Source organism: Lepus europaeus, chromosome 12 (genome assembly GCF_033115175.1).
Source record: "Lepus europaeus isolate LE1 chromosome 12, mLepTim1.pri, whole genome shotgun sequence".
Lineage (NCBI taxonomy): Eukaryota > Metazoa > Chordata > Mammalia > Lagomorpha > Leporidae > Lepus > Lepus europaeus.
In genome coordinates, this window is record NC_084838.1 from 17,883,338 (window position 1) to 17,907,580 (window position 24,243).

Here is a 24,243-nt window from a genome sequence, read left to right on the forward strand (position 1 = left end):
GCCTCTTCACTTTCCTGACTGTTTCTTTTGCAGTACAGAAACTTCTCAATTTGATGCAATCCCAATTGTTAATTTTGGCTTTGGCTGCATGTGCCTCTGGGGTCTTTTCCAAGGCACACTAGATCTTAATTCGTAGTCTGTTAGGTAGAAAGAATCGCATAGTATAGTAGCTGAGAGATGCCATGGGTAGTTCTTTATATTAAGAGGCTATAATGATGCATTATACATATATGCATTCATTAATCACTTATTGAAGGTCTTCAAATATGCATGTATATATTTATATCACTCTATATATAGATATAGCATATTCAATAAACATTTAGGTGATGTCGTCTGGTACACATTTTGTCACTGGGGATCTCTTCGAGGGTAAAACACACTTGATCATTGTTTTGTGATTTTATATTAAAGGCTGGTTAAAAAAACCAATAAATAAAACAAATTGTATATTAGAAGATCATAAATATTATGAAGAAAAATGGGAGTGGATGAATAGTATTAGAGATATAGTATCTGGGGGCCATCGCTGTGGTTCACTGGGTTAATCCTCCGCCTGTGGGGCCAGCATCTCTTATGGGTGCCAGGTTCTAGTCCCGGCTGCTCCTCTGCCATCTAGCTCTCTGCTGTGGCCTGGGAGGGCAGTAAAAGATGACCCAAGTGTTTAGGCCCCTGCACCCGCATGGGAGACCAGGAAGAAACACCTGGCTCCTGGCTTCGGATTGGTGCAGTGCCGGCCATAGTAGCCATGTAGGGAGTGAACCAACGGAAGGAAGACCTTTCTCTCTGTCTCTCTCTCACTGTATATAACTCTACCTGTCAAATAAATTAAAAAAAAAAAGTATAGTATCTGGGATGTAGTTGAAACTTAAAAAGAGAACCTCATTAAAACCAAACACTGGCACAAATATCAGAAGGAGATAAGGAAAAAAACTGATGAGGGGAAGAGAACATTCCAGGCAAGAGAGAAAAGCCAGTGTAGGTTGTTGGGAGCATGCCAAATTGTCAAGGTAAGCCCCAATGGATTAAAAATAGTTGGTTAGAATGGTAGATGCCCTAAACAGCACTCTGGCCTCAGAATCAGCCCTTAAGGCATTCATATCCAGCTGAAAAGCCCATGAGAGTATTTCAGGCAAGGAAAGCCAAGACACTCTGGCAAAAAAAAAAAAAAAAAAAAAAAAAAAAAAAAAAAAACACAAACCTAAATGAAAGATCTCTGCGAGTGAGAACCCAGTGGAAAGAACAGGTCATCAAAGAAGGAGGTACCTTTCTCTGAAGGGAGGAGAGAACTTCCACTTTGACTACGACCTTGTCTAAATATGATAAGAGTCGGTGAACTCAAAAGGCTTCCATAGCTTTGGCAACTCATGACAAGAGCCTAGGGTGATTACTGATGCCATAAACAAGAGTGTCAATTTGTTAAGTGAACAATAGGAGTCACTGTGCACTTACTCCCCATGTAGGATCTCTGTCCTTAAAGTGCTGTACATTGTGATTTAATGCTGTAACTAGTACTCAAACAGTATTTTTCACTTTGTGTTTCTGTGTGGGTGCAAACTGATGAAATCTTAATATATACTAAATCGATCTTCTGTATATAAAGAGAATTGAAAATGAATCTTGATGTGAATGGAATGGGAGAGGGAGTGGGAAAGTGGAGGGTTGTGAGTGGGAGGGAAATTATGGGGGGAAAGCCATTGTAATCCATAAGCTGTACTTTGGAAATTTATATGCATTAAATAAAAGTTAAAAAAATAGTTGGTTATTTCTGTTTAGTAAATAAATAGGAAATCCAGGGAGGATCATTAAATTTTTAAGTCTACATTCAGTTGTTACCATTTGTTGAGTACTGGGAAAAGAGCATCTTATCTACTCTGCAGAATCCTAACAATTGTTTGAGGCAAGTGAAACTATGTTTACTTTATTGACAGGGAAACAAAGACTGGAAGCAGCAAGAGACATACCCAGTGTTACACAGTTTGTAAGCAATGGAATGATATTTAAACATAGAACTTTCCCCCACTTCCAAGTCCATGGCCCCCAGCTTGTACTACACTGAGGTTTTGAAGAATTCCTCTGAAATTCTCAGATTCCTACATTTATAAATTAACCAGAGGTATAACTATTCAGTTAAGATTTCTTGAAGGATTCCTATTTTCCTTTTAAACAAGCATTTCTATTTTTATAAAGAAATATAGGATAAGGCTTAGGGAAGCATGTACTTGCTCACATTTGGAAGTCAGAAAGCTGAAGATGCAAGAGACTGAGGCTCAAAACCCCTGCCAAGGCCACCATCACAAAAGCAGGAACCTTCCCCCAGCTCCTACTCTCCACCTGTGGGAAAGCATCCCTCTTATATGAGGTGGGTGCTGAGCTCACTTTGAAGTAGGCAAGAACCATCCTGCCTATAGAGTACCTTTACTTAATGTCCAAAGGTAAATCCTAGCCAATGGCCTCTGGTTGGCCTCTATTCCTTTGGATTTGACTTTGGCAAAATATGATCTCAAAAGGATCTCATGGAAAAGGACTTTAGGATTGCACACAGGAAGAGGAACAATGTCAGTGTTGAAAGGGTGTGATGAATGATAGCGTTCCTATGGTAAGATCTCTTCCTTGTCAAAAGTTGGGAAATTGGAGTTTATCCTCCTAATAAACTCTAACCTCCTCTGAACTGCAACTCAAGATCCATTTGGGACCAATGAATACCTAATAATTCTATCTGTTTTGAAAGAGTAGTCAACTTTGAGTAGTGAGTAGAACAGTAGACCTACACTGGGGCTTGGCACAGCTACTACTGTCTTTATATCTGTAGAAAAGATAACTAAGATTCCCGTGGCTCATTTTCCTCCTGTAAGTACATACCCAGAGCAGGCATTTAGCCTGGCAGTAAAGATGCCAGGTAAGACATATGTGTCCCATATCTGAGTATCTGGGTTCAAATTCTGGCTCTGGCTTTTAACTCCATCCTGCTAAGGTAGCCCCAGGGTGGCAGCAGTGATGGTCTTTGCATCCCTGTCACCTTTATGAGACACCTGGGCTGAGTTTCCAGCTCCCAGCTTCAGCTTGGCCCAGTCCTAGCCTTTGCAAGCATTTTGGGAGTGAACCAGCAGATGAGAGTGTACTTTATCTGTCTGTCTCTCTGCTTATCAAGTAAATAAATTTATTTTAAAGTATGTGTATGGAATTTCTAAGACACTTTCACATCCATAATGGCCACTTGATCCTCACACCTGGTTATCAATAGGTAATTGAGGCACAGAGAAGTCAAATAATCTGGCCAAAGCCTCATAGCTAGTTAATGACAAAGTAAAACCTACAAATAATGCCATCTGTCAGTATACTTTTCTGCAAAAATAATTTTTAGAATTTAAATCATTTAAATGTTACAGTTAATATCTGGGCTTCAAAGATGCTGTCTGGTATACAACAAAGATACAAGAAGATGCCCACAATTTTCTTTATTTATTTTTATTTTTTATTTATTTATTTATTTTTATTTTTGACAGGCAGAGTGGACAGTGAGAGAGAGACAGAGAGAAAGGTCTTCCTTTTGCCGTTGGTTCACCCTCCAATGGCCGCCGCGGTAGGTGTGCTGCGGCCAGCGCACCATGCTGATCCGATGGCAGGAGCCAGGTGCTTCTCCTGGTCTCCCATGGGGTGCAGGGCCCAAGGACTTGGGCCATCCTCCACTGCACTCCCTGGCCACAGCAGAGAGCTGGCCTGGAAGAGGGGCAACCGGGACAGGATCGGTGCCCCGACCGGGACCAGAACCTGGTGTGCCGGCGCCGCAAGGCGGAGGACTAGCCTGTTGAGCCACGGCGCCGGCCCACAATTTTCTTTAAAGATCTCGGAAATACAAGTCGGAGTGTAATAATTGGGCATCTGTGCTTAATTTCTCTCTTGACCTTGAAATATCAAGTTAATCTGTGTCTGCTTTACTTTAAAACAATGTATTGAAAGATGAGTGTCAGGCCCGACGCTGTGGCTCACTTGCCTAATCCTCCACCTGCGGCGCCAGCATCCCATATGGGCGCCAGGTTCTAGTCCCAGTTGCTCCTCTTCCAGTCCAGTTCTCTGCTGTGGCCCGGGAGGGCAGAGGAGGATGGCCCAAGTCCTTGGGCCCCTGTACCCGCATGGGAGACCAGGAGGAAGCTCCTGGCTTTGGATCGGCGCAGTGCCAGCTGTAGCGGCCATTTGGGGAGTGAACCAACGGAAGGAAGACCTTTCTCTCTCTCTCTGTCTCTCTCACTGTCTGTAACTCTACCTGTCAAATAAATAAAATCTTAAAAAAAAAAAAAAAGAAAGATGAGTATCTTCCAACTAAGAAAAATGGCCAGCACAACTGTGTGTCCTCATTTAGTCCCCTTCTTGAACAAAAATGAGGAGAATAGGAGGGTGTAAAAGGGAAAGAACAGAGAAGAGGAAGCAAAGGAATAACAAAGATATAACTGCTGCTAATGCCAAGACAAGCATCTGCCTGAATTTTTCTTTTAAGAAGGGTCAAGCTATATTTGATGAGTGAATGAAAGAGCTTGCTTAGACCATTTTTGTGGTATTTGTGTACTCAGATCCATTGGCTTATTACTCCTCAGAAGAGTTCCTTTAGGAAGGACAAGTGTTGTCTCCACCTGTTTGTAGAAAAAAAAATGAGAATCCTGTAAATAACTGACAGCTCCAATTGCAGCTGATGGAGGATCCATCAGGGTAGGGTCTAGTCCAAGACAATGTTTAAGCTCATGCCCAAGGTTTAAGCCACTATTTTGCAAGAAGGAAGAAGGAACACACCTGAAACTAATGTAGAACAAGAATATGTTTCTGTTGAAGAGCTTTTAGCACTGCTTCCTCTGTCTTGTTCATGTTCCTGTGTCTTCTTCATTGTTTCCTGCTTGTCTGTGAGCTCCATGAAAGCAAACACCACTCTTCTGTTTAACGCGAGTGTCTTCTCTGCTTAGCTGAGTGCCTGGACCAAGGAGGTGTTCCACAGGTGACAAGACACACTGAGAAGGGGAGCAACTGTAATAATCACTCCTGTGTTAGTGGAGACACACTCAGCATGCTGTAATTATAAATCAATTTTTTTTTTAAGTATCAGCACTGAAATGATTTATTTCTGAGTTCTGGAATTCTGAGCACTGGGAGTTTTAGGGAAATGCTCACATGCCGGTGAACTCTGGGGCCTTGGTAGGCAGAGCTGTGGAAGCCAGCACTGGTTCTTGGTTGCCATCCCCTCTGCCTGAGCTGAACATGAATGTTAGTTTCCAGACTCGGCTTTCCTGTGAGAGCTCTCCCTGCCATCACCAACCGTGGATCCTTTACTTTATTCTTATCCACGTCAGCTCATACAGCTGAAAAAGATGAAGAGAACACAAGTGCAGGGAGCTGGTGTTTCCAGTTCAACCACTGACTACTTCACTCTTATCCCAGGCAGGGCCTCCCAATCATGCCACCAACTAGGCTGTTTTAGAATAAAAACTGGATTGGAGACTTTAATATCAAGATGGTCCCTTTGTCCTGGGTTGTCTGTGTTGCAATGAACATTTATTTTGATGGAGAGCTCAGATTGTCAGCCTACTTGGAAGATAAGAAGTTGGATTTTTGGCTGAAAGTAGGGGTGGGCTACCTGTGTGCAAAATCAGGGATGTATATAGCAGCTGCTGGCTGCTGATTCTCAAGTCTTACTGTGATGTTCCTCATCAAGTAGGGAGCAGAGAAATTTTGGCTGGTAGCCAGCACTTAGCTTCACACATCTTACCTCTGGAAGCTACTTGCCTTATTGTCCCAGGCTGGGAAACTGAGGGCAAAGCATGGTGGGTTTGCCCTAGGTCACTCTGCTTATTTAGTGTCACTACCGAGCTGGATTCTAGATCTTTAGGAGGCAGTCAGGGTAGGAGACCTAGAATCAAAAGAATTGTGTGACCTTGGTTGGACATGAGACCTGAATTCTCTGAGCCTATATATAAAATGGAAGTGGGTTTTTCACCCAGGGTTCAAATGGAATATGTAAGCAAAAGATTGTACATTCAGTACCATCAAAGTTCTACATCAGTGTCGGCAAACTTCTCCAGTAATCAAGATAGCAAATATTTTAGGCCTTAGGAGCCCTATGGTCCCTGCTACTCAGATCTGTCATTGTAGTTTTAAAGTAGTCACAGAAAAACAAACATGAAGAGAGTGTGGCCAGGCCTGTTAAAGCTTTACTTACAATAACAGGCAGTGGACCAGCTTTGGTGTGTGGACTGTAGCTTGTTGACCCTGCTGTCAATGCTTGGAAGTCATTAGAGTTACTATTGGCATATGGAAGTTGGCCCCCAAAATTAACAGTTTGACACTACCATTTTATTCCACTCATGAATTCTATGATTGGATATTCAGACCAGATATAATAGGTTGGGCTATATTTACTCCATGGAGTATAGGGCCTCAACTGCAAGGATGCAGTAGCTACAGGTGACATGGCTGCTTTGACTAAGATTAGCTGAAGGCTCCTTTACTCATCTGTACAGAGCATGTACACATGGCTTCTCCATGTGACTTCCTCACACTATGGTATCTAAGGGCAATCATGTTTGTATATGCAGACTCACAGCTCCAAGTGAGAACATTGCAGTATGCAAGGAAACTGAATCACCTTGTGTGACCCAGACTGGGAAGTCACGCAGCATCTTTTCCACTATGCGCTGCTAATCCAACCATTCATAAGCCTGCCCCACGTTTAACATGAAATACCAAAGAATGGGCAGACCTCATGGTAAAGTCATCACAAAAAGATTAATAATTTAAACAGACATATATTGAATAGCAGTTATACCCACCTAGCACCCACCACATGCTAGGCATAGTTTAAAGCAATTTATTCCATTGATATCCCTTGGAGGTGGACATAATTATCCTGCATACTTTAAAGACAAGAAATAATAAAGGGGCCAATGTTGTGGCATAGCAGGTAAAGCTGCTGCCATGACATCAGCATAGCATATGGGTGCTGGTTTGAGTCCCGGCTGTTCCACTTCCGATCCAACTTCCTGCTAATGTGCCTGGGAAAGCAACGTAAGATGGTCCAAGTGCTTGTGCCCCTGCACCCTCGTGGAACACCAGGAAGAAGCTCCTGGCTGTTGGCTTCAGCCTGGCCCAGCCCCAGCCATTGCAGCCATTTGGGAAGTAAACCAACAGATGGAAGATTCATTCTCTCTCTTTCTCTCTCTCTATATCTCTGTGTGTGTGTGTGTGTAACTCTGCCTTTCAAATAAATAAAATACAATACCACTTGTGGAAGGTCGTAAAAACAGCAGAGGCTGTGGAAACATTTGAACTCAGGCTGCAGAGACTGAACCACTACACAACTTGCCACATTGTGATCCTGAACATGAGAATGCTGTTGCTACTACTGGATTGCGAACTTGGGTCTCTGGACTGCAGTGTGTCCAGTAACCTTCCCACCAACACAATCAATTCCAAACATTATGTTTGCACAGTTATTTTTTTTTTTTTAATTTTTGACAGGCAGAGTGGACAGTAGAGGGAGACAGAGAGAAAGGTCTTCCTTTTTGCCGTTGGTTCACCCTCCAATGGCCGCCGCGGCTGGCACGCTGCGGCCGGCACACCGCGCTGTTCCGATGGCAGGAGCCAGGTACTTATCCTGGTCTCCCATGGGGTACAGGGCCCAAGAACTTGGGCCATCCTCCACTGCACTCCCTGGCCACAGCAGAGAGCTGGCCTGGAAGAGGGGCAACCGGGACAGGATCGGTGCCCCGACCGGGACTAGAACCCGGTGTGCCGGCGCCGCAAGGCGGAGGATTAGCCTACTGAGCCGTGGCACCGGCCTGCACAGTTATTCTTGATCCATCCATATGGTTTTTGCATCATGTGTAGTACAAGGGAAAAGGTATGATATTCAGTTTTGGTCATCAGAAACTTAAAACATGGATTGGGAAACTGAATTCTAATTTAATTCTTACAGCCCAACAAGATAGAACTTTTGTCCCTATTTTGTAGATAAGGACACTGAGCCTCAGTGATTAAATTGCTACTTGTCTGGTAGTGGCACAGTCAAGATTGAAGCCTAGAGCAGTCTTATTTGCAAGCCCCATGCTTTTTACCACAGATTGTGATGGAAAGACCTGGAATGAATAATACCAGTGCTATCAAAGAAAAATATCACAACCCCTAGAATATCAGACCTAACCTATCCCTGGGGTGATCTTGATCCACTCTCCTCACTGCAGAGATGGGAGACCAAGACTCAGGGAAGGGCAGGTGGGTAGGTAGGGAAGGGCAGCTACCCAGACGCTCAGCTGGAGTTGGGACTGAATGTATTTCGCATCAGTCCTGACTGCCACATTGTGCTTGGAATGGCAGGGAGGGGAGTGAGCATAGTAGGGGTGGGAGAGGTAGGAGTGAGCTAAGGGGAAGTTTGCCAAAGCCTTGGGAGGTGGGGGAGCATTTTACAAGACAAGGGCCTCTGCCCTGGAAACATCTGTTTCCCTTCAAATCAGCGAGGAGACTTTTGCCTCCCCAGAATGCCTAAATCATGCGGCGGCTGGGGAAGAGCAGGCGTTGGCCCGGAGACTTCAAACGCATTCTCGTGTACTCTCGGGGACCTGGGCCTGACGTGGGCCTCCGGGGCTCTGTCCTTGCTCTTACCCCCTGTCAGATCTGTGAGAAGCTCTCACCGCCAATTAACTTCTCAGTTTCATTCTCTCACCCCTGCTGGGAGGAGGTCTGGGGGTCTTGGATGGGACCTACAACAGCTTCCTCTCCACCACCCTCCTCTGATCTCCACTAGAATCACTCCACATAAAGGTGAAAGCAGAGTCTTAGGCAGTGGCATAATGGTAATACTAATACTAAGGATGGTAACCACAGCAATTGGTCACTGATTGCTTAGCACACAACAGGCTCCTTGCAGAACACTTTCCATTTCACATCTCATTTTATTCTAATACCTGCCCTACACTGTGATTTTAGTATTATGATTTCTTGTTTTTAGGTGAATAACTTGAGGCAAAGCTTCACAGAGTCAATAGAGAGCCACAACTTAAAGCAAAATCACCTGATTCTAGAGAGCGTTTCTTTAGCCCTTCTACTCACCTATCCACTTTCAATAACCCTTAAATCTAATCATCTTCTGCCCTTTTATAGATGGAGTGTCTGATTTCCAGAAAAGAGAAATGAACTATCTAAATGGTTGAGTCATGTATCCAGCCCATCTCTCATTTTAGGCAGCATTCACTGGATGTTGATCCACAAGGTATAGGTGCTTAGAGATGGGCAGAGCCAGATTCTGGTCCTGAAGACACTCACGGGCTCATGGAGACTGGAGAGAAGTGAATGGGCATTGACCTAGTCATAGGACATGGACAGCATGTGAAAAAGGAGGGCAAACAGCTCTTCAGAGGGTCAACACAGGCTTCTTAGAGGAGGTGAGATTTGAGTGAGGCTTCATGGGTGAGGTGAAGCGGTTCACTGAGGAAGTAGAGCACACCTCAGAGAGTGCAGCATGTGCAAAGGCATAGAGTAGGGTCCCTGTTCTGGAAACATTCACAGTTGTACACCATGTCCGGACCTTTGGCCAAAGCTCATTTGGGGGCTCCGTGATAGAATACTATTGAGTGAGTGAACACCATGGAGCTGCAGTGAGGGCTTGAAGATAAAGAGTGTCCAGAGAATGATGAATTTTGCTCTGAGGATGGTGAAGAAGATGTCCTGAAGATGGCAGTTTTCTGACAATGATGAGTAAATGTTGAAAAATACTTTGCATTTGTGCAGTCATCCCCAGGCATTTCCCCAGCATTGTGTTTTGTTTTTCATTTTAACCTCCCTGCCTACTAAAACCATACTACCTTAGGTGCCGTAGATGTCACAGCTCATAATCTGTACAAAAGCTGGGACTTCAAATCAGGCTTTCTGCCACCTTGGCCGGTGTTTGTTCCCCTCAAACGAGGTTAAGGGGAGGAATAGCAACAGTTTGCACCTGGAGCCCCAGATTCCTTTGTCAGCTGTAAAGTAAGGATTTGAATTTAGGTGATGGTTCGGGAGATTTAGATCAAGGTTGTCAGAGAGCCTCAGGCTGCTTCAGAGAGAAGAGGACAGAACTGAGCAGGGTTTCTGAAACTCACCTTTCCTGATCCCCTGAGAAACTGATGTCTGACTGTTCATTTTCTCTCCCTCCCCAATTCACCCTCTGTTCCGTGGGTTTTCGTGTGGTGTGTGTTTCTATCTGTGTGTGTTTGTCAGCCTCTCCCTCTTCCACTTCCTCTCTCCTATTTCTCCATATTATTGACCACCACTTTCTTCCCCTCTCAAAGAGCCCCTCCTGCCCTGCCTGGTCACCTAACAGCTTTCAGATGTGTCTCGGCATCAGTTCTACAATTACAGCTGAGACAGGCAGAAAGCGCATGGCCTTGTGACTTTTGACCCAGGCCTGTGAGGTTGACATCTTCCTCTTTCTCCACCGCCCCCCAGCAGGGTGGCCTGAGGCCTCCTCCATGGTTATGCCTCCAGTGACATGTCTGGTTACTGCAATAATAGAAACGGAAGCTACCTCTTAGACAGAAAAGGTTGAACAGGGGCTATTATAAGCAATATATGCTTGAGTCTTGGCCCCCAATTTGTAAGATGTGGATAACTTAACCCTGTTTTAAAGGTTAGGAGATTGAGGTTCAGAGAAGATAAAGTGAATTTCCAAAGAATACTCTGTTGGCACATGGACAAAGCAGGGATTCTATCCGGGTTTTTAAACTTGACACCCTAAGAAGATTTCTTCTCCAGCATGCTGTTACTCATGCTGGTTGGCTAAGCATAGAGTGACCCTGGGCCCTCTTGGTGGAGGAAATGTATTACAGAAGCACCACAGAGACATAAGTGTTAAAAAGCATCCCAGCCCCTCTGGTTCTGAGGCTCCATTCACATGTTTCATTTACTGCAATACTTTTTATATTTCCCTCAGTCAAAAATACAGTCCTGTCTCTTCTAAGAAAACATTTTTAAAAACTGTGTACTTTTTCACAAATAAGTGTTTCTGTATGGTTTATATAAAAATCTGCAACTTATAAGGCACCTTCTCCTGTATCACTCCATGTAGTCCTCAAGACAGTTACACACTGTCTGTAGAACTATCCCCAGATATTTTTGAAACTGAGAAATGAGATGCAGTATGCTCAGGTTCATTCATTTGCACACACATGGATTGAGTGCCTGCCACGTGCCTAGTACTGTGTTAATGATAGCTATACCCAAGCTAAAGGTGTATTCCTCTGGGACCCGCAGGCTAGGCTTTGGATCCTATCTCTTCCAGTCTAGGTGAGTTGGGATATGCATGCTAAGTGTTTACAACATAACCCAATACTTTCTTACTGCTGCATGTCACCCCTTGTTTACTCTGACATCCCTAAGTTTCTTTGTGATCTTCTGCATGGCTCTCAAATAATAACTCACCGCATAGAGCTCTTAGATCCATCCATATGGAAAGCATTAAGTGTACAGCAACCTCCCTATCACAGAAGCCAGAGCAGAAGTAAAATGATCTCAGAGATATGAAGTGACTTACTCAATGTCACAGAGCAAGAGAGTAGAACTGATGTAAATCCAAGGCTGGCCATCTCCAAGACAAGGCTCCTTCCTTTGCCACCCCTTGAGTCTCTTCTACCGAGAAGTTTTGATTCATGTTAGCTTTTAGAAAACAACATTTGAGACATCAGGTCGTGGGGTATCAAAGCTGGGAGGGCCCATTTAGATCACCACGTTCAGACTCTCTAGTAGAGCAGAGGAATCCAATGACAGCCAAGAGCGTGGAGGACAGGCCTTAGCGTGAGACAAAACATTGTCTGGTTCGTTCATTCTCTGAACCTGTGACTTTGGAAAAATTGCCTAATATTTTAGAGTTGGTTTACTCTTCTAAAAGATGGAGATAATGAGGAACATGGCTTGATCACATTTTCATAATATTAGAAAAACCTGTAAGATAGCACCGACTCAGCAAGTATAACTAATGGAATTAAAGGAGTTAAATTGATACAGATTTGATGTCCACAGAACTATGGTCAGAGGACAGTAGCTGACAGTGGTTAAACACATGGACTTTGGAGTCAGAAAAACCTAGACTTATATTCCCACTCCCAGTAATTACTATGTGGTTCTGAACAAGCTGCCTCTCCTCTCTGAGCCTTACGTATGAAATAAAGAGTAAGAATACCAATCTTTAGTTATGATAATGTGGCGGAAACTGATTAGCTAAGTACTTGATACATTTTAAGGGTACCACTTGAAACTTGGCAATCACATTATTATGCCCATTTTATAACAGGAAGTAAGTTGAGATGCTGAGGAAGGAAGGAAAAAAAAAAAAGAATCACTAAGATCCCATTCTCTTAACCTAAGAAACCTTATACCTACTCTACTGGACTACAACTGCTAGAATTTCTGTGCTCTGGGATAGACTGAGTCTACTAGGTCTGTGTTTTACCAGTTTTCCATTTCTAAGGTCTCAAAGGTTATGTGAACTTGTACCCATGCAGCATGGTCCTTCTCAAGACATCACAGGAATGCAGGGACATGCGTAGTAGCTATAACTGTCACTCGCTGGCATGGCCTGCAGGGTCCCCACTGACCTTCCACTTCATTTTGTGTGGAGTGTTCTTAATCCGGGTCTATCTTCCACCAGCTGGTTCTTTCTCATTATTCAGGTCATAAATCAAACCTTTCCTCTTCAGGAAGATCTTCATGGACTACCCCATCTATAGCACATAACTCTTCCCCTTATCTTAGTTTTTTCGCATAATCCTTTTATATTCTTCATCACACCTACTGTTATATGATTTTTTTAAAGTTTATTTGTCTATTTATTTATGAGACAGAAAGAGAGTTAGGCAGACAGAGCTTCCTTCACTCATTCCCTCAAATTCCTGAAATGCCTTGGGCAGGCTAGAAGTTGGGAACTCATTCCAGGCTTTCTGTATACATGGATGGCAGAAACTCAGTTATTTGGGCTATTACCAGTGCCTCCCAGGGTCTGCATTAGCAAGAAGCTGGAGTCAAGAGCTGGAATCTAGAATTGAACATAGGCCCTCTAATATGGAACACAGGTGTTTTAATCATCATCTTAACTGCTAGACCAAATGCCTAACCCTCAGCTCTATGATTTTTGTTTTATTTTAATTAGCTTTATACAAACAGGAACTTTAACCCTCTTATTATTTGCTTTTATAACACCTAAAGTAGTTGCTAATACATAGTTAATGCTCATAACTATTTGTTAAATGAATGAATGAAAGACTACATCAATATATCCAGCCACACAGGTTGGTACTGGAGTTCACTTCTCGGGCCCTGAGCTCAAACTGTGTAGGTCAGAACCTTAGACTGCCCCTCAGAAAGTGTGAGGTCATGGAAAGATGCACAATCTAAGATTCCGTGTCCTCATTGGTGGAATGCAAGTGATAATAAATCCCTGCCTGTTAGGCTTGCTTAATGAAAATTAGGAGATTGAATGTGAAGTGCACAGCAGGCGATCAATATGTAATAAATGCTTTATTTTTTAAAAAAATTTGAATTTTTATTTTTAATTAGTTTTTAACAGATTCAGTGTGATTTGTAGATACAAGTCTAAGAACATAATAATACTCCCTTCCTTCCTCCACCCTTTCCCCCTTATGACTTTCCTTCCTTCTCCCTTTCTTTTTTTTTAGTTTTTGAGATAACATTTTAAATTTACATTACAGTAAAAAGGCTTACTATTCTACCAAATAAGAAGGTTTTTTTATTTTAAAGATTTTATTAGCCGGCGCCACGGCTCAATAGGCTAATCCTCCGCCTAACGGCACCGGCACACCGGTTCTAGTCCCGGTCGGGGCACCGGATTCTGTCCCGGTTGCCCCTCTTCCAGGCCAGCTCTCTGCTGTGGCCAGGGAGTGCAGTGGAGGATGGTCCAAGTGCTTGGGTTCTGCACCCGCATGGGAGACCAGGAGAAGCACCTGGCTCCTCCCATTGGATCAGCGCGGTGCACCGGCTGCAGCGCGCCAGCCGCAGCGGCCATTGGAGGGTGAACCAACGGCAAAAGGAAGACCTTTCTCTCTGTCTCTCTCTCTCACTGTCCACTCTGCCTGTCAAAAATTAAAAAAAAATAAAATAAAATAAAAGATTTTATTTATTTATTTGAGAGGTAGAGTTACAGACAATAGAGGGAGAGACGGAGAGAAAGATCTTCCTTCCGTTGGTTCACTCCCCAAATGGCCACAACGGCTGGAGCTGCGCAAATGTGAAACCAGGAGCCAGCTGCTTCTTCCTGGTCTCCCAAGTGGGTACAGGGGTCCAAGCAGTTGGACCATCTTCTACTGCTTTTCCAGGCCATAGCAGAGAGCTGGATTGGAAGAGGAGCAGCTGGGACTAGAACCAGCAGCCATATTTCATGCTGGCACTGCAGGCAGAGGATTAATCTACTGCGCCATGGCGCCAGCCCTAGAAGTTTAATAAGTAAAAAGTAAAAGGACCCTAGTTTAGTGGGAATATAGACAATAGCTATAAATAATAACTGAATGGAAAAATGACCATTTCACCCATATACAGTATATTTTAAAGTAATAATAGATCAGTAAAACTATAGGAGTATAACATTCTTAACCATTGGTTTACTAGAATATTTTTTTCAAGTCATCTCTCCTACAGCTTATATATCCCTGAGTTCTTCAACCCCTGTTCCACTGCTATGATTTTGTGCTTGTCCCTCCAACCTCCAGTTCTGTGAAGTCACAGCCTAGTCTCTGTTTTCTTACTGTGCTGCAGATTCACTTTGTATGCTGTGGACACACGGGGGAGGCACTCGGAACTCAGCACAGTGACCCTGAGGACAGCCTGTCCACTGGTAGATGACAACAAGGCAGAAGGTAGGTTTCCAATTCCTTCATTTCCCAGATGGCTCCCATATTTTCCCTCTCTAAGTTCTGTTCCCAGTAGCCACTAACCACCAAAGATATACACATTGGCACAGAAAGAAGTGAAAGAACTAAGGGATCAAGGGGAACACAGAGCTAGGTTAATCAAAGCTATGAAGGGTGGAATTGAGGTTGATTGGCAGTATCTTTAACAGTGGAAAGACTTGCTCTTCTTTACTAGATTTTGCCCAGGTTCTAATAGATAAGGAATGGTTGAGGGTCAGAACCCATGACTGTATCTTGTACCATCACCTAAGCTTCACAGCAACTAATCACTTTCTTCTATTTGAGTCTATACTAAAGATGGCAAATAGGTGGCACCTAGAAAACCATTCCACTTTATTGTGTTATGGCAGACCATGAGCAGATCACAGCACAGTGTCCCATCCAGCCCAGTGTGGCCTCAGAATTCTCAGCATAGGACAACAGGTGGTAGCCATCAGAGTCACCATGCAAAATTAAACCTTGTGGCTCCTGGTCCATAAAGTTGTAAACATTAGGCATAAACATGAAAAAATACAAGTGATCTAATATATTAGATCACTTGTATTTTTTCATATATATATATATATATATATATATATATATATATATATATATAGGCAATGTGTAGATGCAGTTTCTACATCCAGATTGGAAAATGGTGATGGGACCTCTTTAGTCCTGGAGGTCTACTCTAAGTTGAACAAATATTTCCCTTAAGCCCTGATCCAGTCCATGCTATAGAGACATAGTCTCTACATTTTCAGGAGTTCACATTCTGGATGAAAAGACAGACATTTACATAAAGGACTCAACAATAAGCTTGATAGTAAATGTTTTATGTGGTACCAGACAAAAAGAGGGAGTGAGCTATCATGCCTCAAAAGCAAGGGGATTTGAGAAATTTTTTTCTTGGTCATTTTTATTAGTTTTTTTAAAATAATATGCACATGGTTAAAAATTAAGAAAAATTAAAATTGTAACAGAAAATAATTCTTCCCATCCGGACCTTAGCACCCCTGCCCTGGCCCAGAATCTCCTAGAGGTACACTTGCTAGTAAAAATTTGGGGACCCATATAGATTTTGAAAACAGCTTAAAAGAAGCTAAAAGAATATGCCTTCTACTCATGATGAATTTAAATTCCATTGATTAGAAGGAGTGACCAAAGGAGCAGGAGTGGCCCTGAACAGTAAGCATAGGGGTCTGGCTTTTCCATGAAAGGTTCTGTGACAGAAGACTATCAGAGCTGAATAGAGAAATGTGTTGGAAATATTACAGAGAGGACATAAGATGAGAATGTTGGAATGAGCCAAGACAGTTTATTTTTTGCAATTTTCTGCTGTCTCATGAGCACAATAATTATACTAATAAGAAAACTTGCAATTATCAGCACTAACTTTGCATCATGTCCTGTGCTGAGTGCTTGCACCCACTTTTTAATTCAGCTCTCCCAAAGCACCTCCAGAGTAGACATTTTTATCTCCAGAGGATAGATAAGAAAACTGAGCACAACTAGTCAATGACATATTCAGGGTGGAATTAGGGTTTGTTTTTTCCCAAGGACCGTGCAAGGGAACTCCTGCATAACTGTCTTCCTTATTATTGCAAGCCAGACTTCTATCCTCAGTTTTTTCCATAGCCCAGCAATCTGTTCCTGCATTTCTTCCCCCTCAGAGATAGCTGACAAGATCTACAATCTGTACAATGGGTACACCAGTGGAAAGGAGCAACAAACTGCCTACAACACATTGATGGAGGTCTCAGCCTCTATGCTGTTCCGAGTCCAGCACCACTACAACTCTCACTATGAAAAGTTTGGCGACTTTGTCTGGAGGAGTGAAGATGAGCTGGGGCCCAGGTATGGGTATCTGAGTGAGTGGAGGGGAACAAACATTCTTACATCCTGTTTACTTTCCTGGGGTGTCTTCCTCATAGCCTAAGGATGAGTTTTATCAAATAAATAAGGGTGTTGATCACTTTAATTGTGTCATGGCAAACAATGGGCACAGGCAGACAGCATGAAAAAAATCTTGAAATTTTAGCTTCTCACATACATAGACTGTCACAGGGGGGATATCAGTGCTCTTGGGACAATCGTTTCCCTTCCTTAACTTCCACTTCTAGTTTTACAGATAAGATAGGCTTATTACAGAGCTACGTTCTAACCAATACCACAGAGGGGTGCAGTGGTAGGCAGGTCTTTAATCTAAGTCCTTTCTCACTTTTCTATAAGAAATGTGAATTTTGCTAGAGTGCATGGCTATGTTCTTGACTAAAGTCAGTTAGTCACCATAACCATGACTAGATAAATTCATAAATTTAACGTGTACTAAGGTGTTATTTTTGTCCTCAGCTGGTAGCAGTGGGGGTTCGAACAGAATTAAAGCAAAATCACTATTTTCTTTTTTTTTTTTTTTTTAACTTTTATTTAATGAATATAAATTTCCAGTGTACAGCTTATGGATTACAATGGCTTCCCCCCCCAATAACTTCCCTCCCACCCGCAACCCTCCCCCCTCCCGCTCCCTCTCCCCTTCCATTTGCATCAAGATTCATTTTCAATTCTCTTTATATACAGAAGATCAATTTAGTATAAAGATTTCAACAGTTTGCACCCACATAGAAACACAAAGTGAAGCATACTGTTTGAGTACTAGTTATAGCATTAAATCACAATGTACAGCACATTAAGGACAGAGATCCCACATGAGGAGCAAGTGTGAAGAGCCCTGGCAGCTCTGCCAAGAGTTGGATCACTGGAAATGGACCTGCCCTGGAGTCGAAGGATGCCCAGGTCAGAGCCACAGATCTTATTGGCTCTAAGCTGAAAAGCCCTTCACTCAGCCCAGCTTCCAAAGTGACCACTGCAGCTGAGGGGATGGTCAAGTAGGGTCAGCAACATTGCAGGCAGAACTGTAAATTTCTTGTTAGAGATGCCACCTGCCTTTACCTGGCCAGCTCTCCTCCCAGGCCAGCCAAGTAATGAAAGTCAACAGAGTGCCTTCCCCTAGGAGGTTCACACCTCCCTTAGGATATACCCCATGTGAAGAGATAGATAGGTCTGGGCCTCTGAATTTACAAGGCCTAAAGCCCACCAGATTATTATCAAGCCCCTTCTATCAGGTTCTATTTGCCTCTCAATCAGAAAACTTAATTGTAGCTTAGACAGCACCTTTCTTAGCTCCTCTAATAATGACTCTGTCCTTTGTTCTAGGCCCTGTCTAGTGCACTTGGGCCTCATTCCTTTGTAATCATAACCTCTACTCTACCACCAATGGCTCTACTCCCAACATGTGTGTACTGATGGTCCTCTTCCCCACTTAATGCTGTATAATTGTTCAAACCTGGTAAATGCCACTCTTAGGATCATTGGTTACTATCCTCACTCTGTCTTTTATGACCTTGTCTAAATATGATCAGAGTCGGTGAACTTGGAAGGCTTCCATAGCCTTGGCAACTCATGACGACAGCCTAGGATGGTTACTGGCGCCATAAACTAGAGTGTCAATTTGTTGGGTCAACAACAGGAGCCAAAATCACTATTTTCTAAAACTTCATAAACTAGTATATGAGATAGTGGTTGCATTTTTATGTCTTGCGTATGACAAGATTTATTTGTTCATTCAGCACATACTTAACAGCACATCTTATATGTGGTTGCTGACAATGCTATGGTAAGATGGGAGAAATGGTCTATGCCTAACAAAGCCCTACTTTACAAATAATTAAATAAGCAGTTACAAATAACAGGAATACCAGGTGTCATGACAGCAGAAGAACAGTTACTTTTGGGTACATGAGCCACAAGTACCTGGTCTAAGGAACCCAGGGAAAGCTGCCTGTGGCTGAAACTCTGAGACCTATAGGTTCAGTCAGGATTAGGTTACAAAGAGGGATGAGGTCAGAAATATTTTGGGCAGGGAAACTAGCTGAAGGAAATGCTTAGAGAAGACAATGTTACATAGAGCAATGGTTTTCTTCTCAAATCTCCATCATCTGCCCGCCACCCTTATGACTTTTGCCATCTCACCATATAATACACATTCTGTTTATTTGATTTTCTTTCTTACACCCACTTCTTACTGGAAATATATTTGAAAAAAAAAAAAAAATACTGCGTCATCCTATAAAAGGGAAAACAGCACCATTTACCCTTAATAGAAAATTAAGTGGAACCATGCAATGCAATGGAACAACAACAAATGAACACAGCAAAAAAGATAAGAAAACAATGATTGTTTAATCCTTGAGGGCCTCAGGCTATCCCTTTAAAAGAGAGATTAGCAAGAGAAGTGTTAAAGACAGCCCTAAACTAAGATTTTCTTTTCCTTTTTTTTTTTTTTTTTTTTTTTTTTTTGGTAAGTAATCCGTAGGAGGAAAAGGGAATGAAAGAGGTAATCTAACCACTTTTACAAACGTGATTCATTGTTCAATATTGGGTCTGTGATCATCTTGAGTAGCACCTAAAATCCTTTCCTCTGCCTCAGAGGAACTCCACTTCAGTAAACACTGTGTTTGGAGGCACTAAAGAATTTCCATGTAGTTGGAGCAAAGTGTGTGACAGCAGGAGTGGTTAGAGATAAGAAGGGAGAGGTCAGCAGAGGCCAGATCCTGAATGCCCTTTAAGTAGGGTTAAGGAGTTTGGATTATCTCCCTAGGGCAATGGCAAGCTTTTCAAGTGTTTTTCACAGAGGGGTGTGTGTGTGTGTGTGTGTGTGATATTTATCAGATCTTGAACGGAAAAAAGAAAAAAAAGATCCCTTCAGTGGCAGATAGAAACATGGGAGTTGAGTAGTTAAAGCAAGGAGGAAGCAGTAGGTGACTTTAATAATAATTCCAGGGAAATAGGGAGTATTATTGGGCCTCGGTAGCATTGGTGGCACTAGAGAGAATGACACAACTCCTTGAAATACTTACTGGCTTTTTCAAAAGGCTTCAAAATGACCTGAAGGGATTTTCTCAGCCCCACCCCCACCCCAGGTTGTTGATTTTTGTTTTGTTTTGTTTTGTTTTTTATGATAAAGTAGGCCTCATGGAATTAAATGAGCTGCTAAGAATTGTATAGACTGACATGGACACTGTTTCTGCCTTGAGCTCTCATCCTGAGCCCAGTGCTGGCTGGCAATGGCCCTCCAAGGATCTGAGGCCCTCAAGGGATGAGATGAGACAAGATGGAGATGAGAGCTTGGTTGAAGGATAAAAGGGATCTTTCCCTGAGGCAGGCCTTATCAGTTCTGTTTTCTGGACTTTAACTTCTCCCTTTCACATGAAAGGAAGGTTCTTTAGATAAAGGCTAAAAGAGGGCAGACTGGCAGACAGAAGCACAGAGGCCCAAATGAAAGCCGCTGCATGAGTCATCTTGGCTGCCATCTTGCCCATGGACAGAGAAAAGCGGTCTACTTTATGGGGCTTTCCCACAGGGATCAGGGAATTTTGGTGGAAACTAAGACAGAACTCCACTCCTAACTTTGTCTTTACAACCTGCTGGGATCCTTTATGGCCCTACAGAACATAAATCTTCCAGAAAGGCCATCTGGCCGCACACAGAGACAGGGCAACCCACTTAATAATGCACTGTGATAACCTGCTAACCTCCAGTCAACCAGTCACCAGCCACTGTCTGACACCCCCCCAGCTATGTTGCCCAGCGTCATCCTTCTCTATTCTTTCAAGTGTGCCAGAGATTTGAGGTTGCTCCGGAATCCAACACTGGCAAGTCAGCAGGAGTCAAGGGGGCTGTGTCCTAATCCATTTTGGCCCTGCTAATAAACTCCTTGTGCAACACTTTCTCTGTCCCTTTCTAGATGTCAATCTTCATGTCTATAGGATGATCAGGATGAACTAGTACAGTGGTCTTCTGTTTTCTTTTTTCTTCCCCCTTGGAATATTTTCCTAAATTAATCCTACACAGAATCTTAGGTCTTAGCTAGAATACCACCTCCTGAGAGAATTCTCTAAAATTTCCACCCATTTACTCTTTATCATACCTGCATGTTTTCATTCTCCGCTTTACACTTTAGTTGTTATATTGTTACGTGTTAACATGTGTACTCTTTCCAATTACAAGGTAAGTTACCTACGGTCAGTGTTTATTTATCTCCTATCCACTTTGTGTAAGTAGGTGTTGAAAAACTACTTGTTGAATAATTGGAACAAATAAATGGGTGGACCAGATGGCTACAGAGTTCTTTGGGTAGAAAACTAGAGTGGCCTGGAGCCCCATCTACTGCATCTCTTCTCTAGGCCCCACCCCAATTATTTCTTAAGTTTCTGTGAGCTTTCAAGTATCTGTAGATCACAGCTGGAAACAACAGAATCCTATGAACTCCAAAGTCATCTTTTTTTAAAGATTTATTTATTTATTTGAAAGTCAGAGTTACATAGAGAGAGGAGAAGCAGAGAGAGAGAGAGAGAGAGAGAGAGAGAGAGAGAGAGGTCTTCCATCCGTGGGTCCACTTCCCAGCTGACCGCAGCAGCCGGAGCTGAGCCTATCTGAAGGCAGGAACCAGGAGCTTCTTCCCAGTCTCCCACTCGAGTGCAGAGGCTCCATCGCTTTCCCAGGCCACAGCAAAGGGATGGATCAGAAGTGGAGCTGCCAGGAATCTAACCAGTGCCTATATGGGATGTCAGCACTGCAGGCAGTAGCTTTACCCACTATGCCACAGCGCTGGCCCCAAGTCTTCTAATGTTCTAAAAAACTGTAATACCCCTGCCAATATTAAGACTTGAGGTGACCTTACTTCTTTAACCAGTTGATTTATGTGTCAGGCCCCATGCTTGGGGCTGGAGATAAAAGAGTGAAGATATAAATCCTGACTTTACCAGACCTAGCATCTAGTGAGAAGAAGGCTAGTCCGCAGGATGTTGCTGCTGCAGAATATTTCATAACGCACGTGCTATGAAAAGGCAGATGGATGGGGTTTTCAAAAACTGATTCTCAAACTGTCATGTGCATGAGATTCACTTGGGACCGTTTTTATTATTATTTATTTATTTGACAGGTAGAGTTTACAGTGAGAGAGACAGAGACAGAGAGAAAGGTCTTGCTTCCATTGGTTCACCCCCAAAAATGGCTGCAACGTCTGGAGCTGTGCCGATCTGTTTCTTGCTGGTCTCCTATGATGGTGCAGGGGCCCAAGCACTTGGGCCATCCTCCACTGCTATCCCAGGCCACAGCAGAGAGCTGAACTGGAAGAGGAGCAACCGGGACTAGAACCTGGTGCCTATATGGGATGTCGGTGCCGCAGGGGAGGATTAACCTAGTGCGCCATGGCGCCAGCCCCTACTTGGGGACCTTTTTTACAATTCATTTTGTCTCAGTAGTCTTGAATGGGCCTGAGATTCTACTTTTGTAATAGGTTCTCAGGTGATACTAATGTTGCTGGTCCAAAGAGCACACTTAGAATGACAAAATTCCAGATATAAAGAGTAGAAGAGCTAATCCAGATCTGGAGATTAAGGAAGAATTCCTGGTAGACAAAGAGGAGTTGATGCTTAGAAAAAAGGAAGAATGAGCAGGAATCTTTCAGGTAGAAAGGAGAGGATGTTCTTTTTTTTTTTTTTGACAGGCAGAGTGGATAGTGAGAGAGAGAGACAGAGAGAAAGGTCTTCCTTTGCCGTTGGTTCACCCTCCAATGGCCGCTGCGGCCAGCGCATTGTGCTCATCCGAAGCCAGGAGCCAGGTGCTTCTCCTGGTCTCTCCTGCGGGTGCAGGGCCCAAGGACTTGGGCCATCCTCCACTGCCTTCCCGGGCCATAGCAGAGAGCTGGCCTGGAAGAGGGGCAACCGGGATAGAATCCGGCACCCCAACCGGGACTAGAACCCCGTGTGCCGGCACCGCAAGGCGGAGGATTAGCCTGTTAAGCCACGGCGCCGGCCAGGAGAGGATGTTCTTATCAGAAGAATCAACCAATGCAAAGATGAGAGAAGTGAAGTGACAGAATATGCCTCACTCAGAAAGTATGAATATCATTGGGACAAAGAGTTCAATCTAAGAAGGCAAAGAAAATAGAAAAAATTTAAAAGAAGGCTGGATTGTTTAGCAAGGGTCAGATCATGATGGCTCTTATGAGTCCTGTTGAGGAATTTGTTCATACTTCCAGAAGCCACATAAAAGTTTTAAAAAGAAAAGCAATTTGGATAAATTTGTTATGTCTTTCAAGGGTGAGCAGATGTGCAGAACATCAGAGTGTGAAGGAGAGAGAGCAAGAGCCCAGGATTAATGTCCCAACTTTGTCATCTACTTATCATGAGACCTTGGACAAATTCTATTCCTATTCTGGACCTCATTGGTAGCATAAAAGTACTGACCTACAAGGTACTTTCTATCTGGGAAGTCAAGAGCCAGAAAGTGCTAAAGATCGTAGAGACTAGCGAACAAGCACACCATAAGGGTAATTTTATCTCAAGCCCAGCATGTCTTGTTTTTTGGTGTCCAGATTGGCTAGGGTTATGAGTTCTTCCTTCTCAATTTGTATCCCTTTAATTTCTTTTTCTTGCCTAATAGCTCAGGCTAAGACTTCCAGAACTATATTGAATAGCAGTGGTGAGAGTGGGCATCCCTGTCTGGTTCCAGATCTCAGTGAAAATGCTTCCAACTTTTCCCCCGTTCAATAGGATGTTGGCCGTGGGTTTTTCATAAATTGCTTTGATTGTATTGAGGAATTTTGTGATATATACCTTTTTTATTTGACAACATGGAAATAATTTTAATGTATCTTGTTCTGAAATAATTATTATTCATTCTATAATTTCCAAATGATACATGAATATATAAAATATAAAGTGAAAATTTTATGCCTCCAAGCCCCATATTCCCCGTCATACCCCAGAGGTAAAATGGTCAATGAGGGCATATACCTTTACATATGCAGATGTGATATTGCCACGGACATTCATGTGAAAGGGGAAACATATAGGCTTAAGAATATGTCTAGCTCTACAAACACATCTCTGTCTCCGTCTCCATGAGCTCTACCATCTATAACAAATATATATATATTATATTCTGTTTTCACTAAGTATACTTTTTTAGTATCCTCATGGATACACAGATAAATGTGTTATCTTTATTAAGAACTATTTAGTCATACATTTATATATGACTTTTTCACACATTAGTTTAGTTCTCTATCAGACCAGTAGATAGATTTCTTTAAATTTCTTTGTGATTATAAACAAATATACATATACCTTTGGCCCACATGATAATCTTGTGCCATTTAATTCTCTTTATTTACTCCTGCTAGAACATTGCTGTACTTTGAAAGCTAGGTATGGAAAAATCCTCCAGTTCAAATCCATTCACACTTATTAATCCCTTCTTCTTGAACAGT

At 42.8% G+C, this 24,243-nt stretch overlaps 1 protein-coding gene across 5 annotated transcripts in view; it reads left to right on the top strand.

Annotated features, from left to right (window-relative positions):
• ASTN2 (astrotactin 2) overlaps window positions 1–24,243 on the top strand; it is a 1,014,855-nt gene that overhangs the window by 979,175 nt on the left and 11,437 nt on the right. For all 5 annotated transcript variants that reach the window (XM_062207681.1, XM_062207682.1, XM_062207683.1 and 2 more), the window contains 2 exons: window positions 14,776–14,876; window positions 16,583–16,766. In XM_062207681.1, the coding sequence (XP_062063665.1) occupies window positions 14,776–14,876; window positions 16,583–16,766 (285 nt within the window). The remainder of the gene's footprint in view (window positions 1–14,775; window positions 14,877–16,582; window positions 16,767–24,243) is intronic.